At 36.1% G+C, this 5,848-nt stretch overlaps 1 protein-coding gene across 1 annotated transcript; it reads right to left on the reverse strand.

The window, feature by feature from the left end:
- Positions 1–1,574: 1,574 nt before the first annotated feature.
- LOC140796487 (transcription factor HHO6-like) lies at positions 1,575–3,608 on the reverse strand. The gene is made up of 5 exons (XM_073149531.1): positions 3,296–3,608; positions 2,966–3,168; positions 2,602–2,869; positions 2,404–2,480; positions 1,575–2,297 (listed from the first exon to the last, which is right to left on the reverse strand). The coding sequence occupies exons 1-5, from the start codon at positions 3,504–3,506 to the stop codon at positions 2,022–2,024; spliced, it is 1,035 nt and encodes a 344-aa protein (XP_073005632.1). The 5' UTR covers positions 3,507–3,608; the 3' UTR covers positions 1,575–2,021.
- Positions 3,609–5,848: the final 2,240 nt, after the last annotated feature.

Raw genomic sequence — 5,848 nt, forward strand, 5'->3', positions numbered from 1 at the left:
ACCCCTAAAAACGCCCTCGACAGTATTAGATCATTTTATATCTATAGTTAATTATATTTACATTTCTAGGTTCTTTTATTTATATTTGAAGTATTACTTAATTAAAAAGCTTTATTTCTACCTTTTATTAATGCATTTATAGTTTCACATTAACTGTCTTTTATTATTAAGGAAAATTTTAAGAAACTCCCTACATTATGGATTTTTTTATGCTTCCAACCGTACCTTATTATTTTCTTTAAAGCCCCTGTCTTTTATTAAAAAAAATCTAACTAAAAAAGATGAGGACATTATGAGCATAGATGAAGATAATTTAAAGAAGTTGTAAAAATCCTACTTTAAATAAAATCAAATAGTTTAGCATTGTTAGTATATTTTTTTATCGGGAATAATAATTTTATTTTATCCATAGTCTTATATAAATTAAACAAGTGGGCTAAAATTAGAATAAAAAATCGGTCGAATAAGCCTGGAGATCATTGTGCAACCAAAGGCATCCTAAGGTGAAATGGCCTCATATATTCCTCACAAGTTGTACTTCTTTTGATGCCATATATTATGTCTAGTGTTCTCCTTTACTTGTACTTCATTTTGGAAAATGAAGACCCTCTCTGCCCACGTCTTTATTTCGTTGTCTTGTTTCCTTGCTGCCTCTATTCACACAGTACATCTTTGGCTCCTCTTCTTCGTTTGAATCTAATGATACAATTCCGTATAGTTTGCATCATACTCTTAACTCCCATTTCTTTTTTATTTCTTCCAGTTGTTCTAGATTCAAAGAAACAATCTACCAACAGATAAAAATTTAAAGAACAGCACAGCTTGATAGAGTTGTCTACTGCATGCATAGTGGGAGGAGGGGTGTTGTATTTGTATGGTATGTAATTTTTCTGTGTATAAAATTCCTCTAAGTGTATGTAGGGTATGCCAGAATGAGATCATGAAATGGAGAGGTCTAAAGTTGTAGGGCGAGTTTGAGTTAATAGCTGAAGAAGCCAATGGATAATAACCTCAAGGTGTCAGAAAGAGAGCATGCAGCAGGAAGCATGTGGTAGTCATGTACCTTGTATGACCAACACAGTTGGTGGATTCCTTTCAAGGACCCAAATGTATGCGGGAGGACAATGTGATGCTGGAACTAGAGATTCCCTTTGGATGTGGCATCCGTTTAGTTAAGGGCATACCTAAAAATGAAGGTACTTTTGATCAGCAAAAGACAGGAAACGTGTGCAAAAATATGAGAGCTGTGAGAATGAAAGCATGGAAAGGTGGTTGCACTCACTCTCTCTCTCTCTCTCTCTCTCCATCTATAATGTTCAAAAGAGACGAGTTTTGTTGGATTGAAATCAGTTATAAAGGTAATTGTTCAAGGTAATGAATCAATTTTCGTGCAAGCTGGTGATTATGCAAATCAGCATAGTATTAATTGCACGCATCCAACACTCATGATTGGATTAGAGATATGCGCTAACAGCGTAACACGCATCAATGATTTAACTCAAACATCATTCAATTCCTGGTAAAGAGAAAAAGAAAGAAAGAAAGAAAGAGAACGAAAGAGAGACAGAAAAGTATGTATGCGAGAGCAAAATTAAAGATTAAAAACCTTATCTTCTACATATAATCAATCAATCAATCTCCTGCCAATGCCAACATGTACAGGTATATGATATCAGATTGTGAGAAAATGGAATCCAATGCTCGATCACTCAGCACCTATAAACAAATGTCAAACTTGCAATCTGAGGCAAGAAGGAACAACAAGCTCAAATATACACCATGTCTAGACAAAGGTGACATCTCTACTCAATGGTCAATATGTGCCGAAATAAACTCATATGTTGCTCATGGGGAAAATTTTTTGAAGCTTCTGCTAACAATTTCATGTGAGGAGTAATAGATCTCCTCTCCTCATGTTCCAATATAACTAAGAACTACTACTCCAGTGTACCCCATCAGTTCCTCCCAAAATTTCAAGCAGCACAAACTCTTAATTGGATCTCTCTATACAATAGTACACCTCAAGGTCTCATTAATCTACTTGCTGTTTCTTGATTCCCATCTCTCTTTCTCATTTGCATTGTTGTGAAGCTATAGCTCTCAGATTTCGCGTCTTCTTCCTCGTAGCTATCTCCAGCAGTAGCAGAAACTGCTCTTCTAGAGTTAGCCAACTGAAGGGGTCCCTGTGGAGAAGCAGATTGAGATGAAGTCTGCTGCTCTTGATTAAACCACAAGCCTCCTGTTCCATTCACAGGAGCGGAGGAATTCGGCGTTCTTCGAGTATGTAATCGATACTTCTGCAAAGGAAAAAGATAAGCATTTGATGATCAAATTGCAACATGAACAGAATTGTGACAGATTGGAAGCAAAGATGGTCTTGAATTAGTATTAGCATAACGATACCTGGAGGTGGCTTTTTACTTCATCATTTGTGAGATCATCCACCTTCATCAGCTCTCTGATCTGCTTTGGAGTAGCCACTGCACCAAGAACAACACAACTCTCCAATCAATAACTCTTTACAAATCAAGTGCAAAAAGGTACCTTTTTTTTCCCTTCCAAAATATAACAAAAGATCGATCATGGAAAGATTGATCAAACCTTGGGCGCCGCCGAGCTGGTGGAGCACGCCGATGAACTTCTGATGCAGCTCCGGCGACCAGCACCGCCGTGTCTTCCTCTGCGTTTGATGCTTCTGCTGTGATTGAACATGCCAAGAGCTCTCGATCCTCGGAGTCAATAGAGAGAGATCGGCCAACGCCGCCATGGCCTTCTCCTCCTTCTTCGAGCTCTCAGCGACGGCGGCGGAGACGTCCGAATTGCCTGGGCTTTCGCTTCGCAGCAATGGATTCTCCTTCTCTATGCCTCTCTGGAATCAAAACCAAGATGACCCATTTCAGGACAAATCTCCATAAAAGTTTCCAAAAAGACATCTTTTTAAAAATGGAATCCTAAGTTCTACTACCTCTTCGTCGTCGTTGTTGTTGGTATTGCTACAAGTATCGGTCCAGAGCTGAACTGAGCTCATCCACTCCATCTTATCCCTGCAATCCTTTTCCGCTTCTACCCCTCCTTCCTCTTCGAATTTTCCTTTCATGGTAGGTACGAACTCCTCGAGGTAGGGCTCGCTCCGGCATTGCTCGAGCTCCTCTCTCAACCCATCGATCACTGGGAATAGAGAGAAAAAAAAAACGACCAATTGGGTATCAAAAAGATCTCATTTTTTACCCAAATAGACGCGGAAAAATCGAAAAAAAGTCTCTAAAATTTGAAGGAAAAAAAAAAATCCAAGTACCGTCGCCGAGGAGATGCATGCAGAGGGGTAGCTCGCGCTTGAAGACCTCAATCTTTCCCCTCTCCACCTCCAAGCTCTTGACGCACTCCTCCAGCTTCGTCACCTTCCCTTCTCCGTCTTTGATCGCCAAGGCCTCCTTTAAGAACCCCTTGATGGTTCTCATGGTGGAAAGCTTCAAATCCGAGCCCATCTCCGGCACCAACGAGCCCATCTCGATCGCCTAAATCCACCTCCGTCTTCTCCCTTCGCCTCCTAATGGTAGCCAAGAGAGAGAGAGATGGGGTACAAGGGAGTTGGTCTCTCTTTTTCACATATGGCAATAAAAGGATGAGCGGTTTAACTGAACCGGGAACCGGCAAAGAGTCGGAGGTCAAAATGGTAAATCTACAGACGCAGGGGGCGATTCGTCGCGTAAAGACGCTTCCTCCCAAAAGTCGCGCTGCCACCGGAGTCGAGATACCGCTTCTCGCGGTGACCAGACTCGGAATCTTTAATTTTGCCTATTTCCCTTTGTTTCTTTTAACCTTCATACGTTTTTACCTCGGGCTTTCTATTTTCTATGCAAACCACGCAAAATAATAATAATAATAATAATAATAATAATTCTCTGCAGTAACAAAGTGGACTTGATTTTCTTTTAATTTTTCGTTTTTTTCTTTACACAAAAAGTAAAAAAAAATTCGAGCTTGCTCATTATCTAATTAGTAGTGAAGTTAGTAAACATTTTAGAAATTATTGTTTATTTTCACATTAATCTTATTATTTATTTTTGATAGCACAGTGATCTCCTGAATTATCTAAAATCTCTTAAATGTTATTTTTTTAGTTATCTATTTCTATTTTTCGTTAAGATATTATGTAGTTATTTTGTGGACAATTTTAAATACCTCGAAGATTATTTTATCTTTATTTTAAAAAGAGTGAGAAAGTTGAGAGTGAGAGTAATTTGATATTTCTTTCATTAATCTTAGAAGATATTCTAAAATGTCACAAAAATAAGAATAATAAAAATAAAAGGGTCTATGTGAAAATGAGTAACAATTTAGTAGATCTACTAAGTGTATTAACCTAATAATGTAAGATCCATTAAATACGGGTAATTACTGAAACATTATATTTAGGCACATTAACTAAATAAAATTCACGTTGAAAATAAAGAAAAATGTATATGTCTTTGAAAAAGATCCTACCAATTTATGCTGTTCTCATTGCATCTCATTACAATAGCTAAAATATGAATTCTACTTATTTATAAATGATAAAAGTATGTTATATTTCTGTCACGTTAGATTGTCAGTATTTTAACGCTTATCTAAGATAATTATTTATAAATAAAAAATATATAAGGATTAGAACAAGACGTCTAAGACCAATCCTCTTATCCTTATCCCAGTCACTATCTATGCCATTTAATTGATGTTGATGCTTGACTTGGAGGATAGAAAGAGATCCATGAGAAAAATGATCAAGATTTGCCTTGTCATTGCATTGCTTGAGACTAGATCAGCAAACCATCAACTATTTCTTCATCCCTAAATATTTCTTTCTTTTTCCATTAATTTATCTAATAAACTGTGGTACAAAAGTTTGGCCTATCTAACTGTCAAACATCTGTTTAACCTAAGAAATAATTTCACTTAAATATCTGTTACTGTTTCTAAACTTTTATTACCTACTTATACCTTCGAAGATGCGTATTTAAATTTTAAAAAAAGGTTTAGATAGTGTTTGTGGTAAAAAAAATTAATTCTAAAAGTATATATAAACAATGATAATAGTTTACCTAATCTTAAACAAACATCAATGTGGTAAATTTAGAAGGAAAAAAAATATATATATATATATATATATATAAAGATTAAAATCAAGCTACCACCAATTGGCTATTGCTATGTTTAATATACTATCTACCATTTCCTAGAAGAAAAAAAGAAAGAGAGCATAAGATTCCCATTCGGATGGCATTTCTGTTAATATCTCGTGGATCCGAGGGTATTTTCGTACGAGAGCATCTTCCGTATATATTGTCGTGTTCTTCGGATGCGTGCGGATATCCGCCGCGTACCTACTATCTGATACACCCAATCAGTTTCCGACACGCGGTGGTTAGAGAATCCAAGTGACCATGATGGAAAAACCGATTATTCTGTTATTGGAAATTTATAAATAAGTCCTTGTAAATTGCGCCTATTTTTATTTTACCCTCTTTTTTCCGTCCTCTGTTTGCACTCCTTCGAGGATTTAACTTAGTATTTCCTAAGTTAACGATATTAAAAAAAAGAACCTTATGTATTTTAAATTTATACACTGAACCCTTCTAACTCGTACCAAGTTGCAACCTTAGCCATTAACATAGATGTAATAAACTTGATTAATTCTAAATAAAATCTAGATTGATTAGAGAATGGTTGAGAAATTAGATAAATTTTTTAATAATTATAATTTAGTATAGATCGCATGGAAATTAAGTGCTGAAGTTTGAAGTATAAAAGGATAAATTAAAATCAAGTAAAATACGAAAATCTTTTAGGTAGTAAATGCAAAAAGAGGCAG

The sequence above is a fragment of the Typha latifolia genome, chromosome 10 (genome assembly GCF_019914945.1).
Source record: "Typha latifolia isolate L0001 chromosome 10, TyphaL0001v2, whole genome shotgun sequence".
Classification (NCBI taxonomy): Eukaryota; Viridiplantae; Streptophyta; class Magnoliopsida; order Poales; family Typhaceae; genus Typha; species Typha latifolia.

Excerpts from the sequence above, each read along its gene's own strand:
- LOC140796487 (XM_073149531.1), bottom strand. The coding sequence starts at position 3,506 with ATGGGCTCGTTGGTGCCGGAGATGGGCTCGGATTTGAAGCTTTCCACC. Across the intron at positions 2,870-2,965 it reads ACAACAACGACGACGAAGAG|AGAGGCATAGAGAAGGAGAA; the intron begins GTAGTAGAACTT and ends TTTTGATTCCAG. Across the intron at positions 2,481-2,601 it reads CCAGCTCGGCGGCGCCCAAG|TGGCTACTCCAAAGCAGATC; the intron begins GTTTGATCAATC and ends TTCTTGGTGCAG.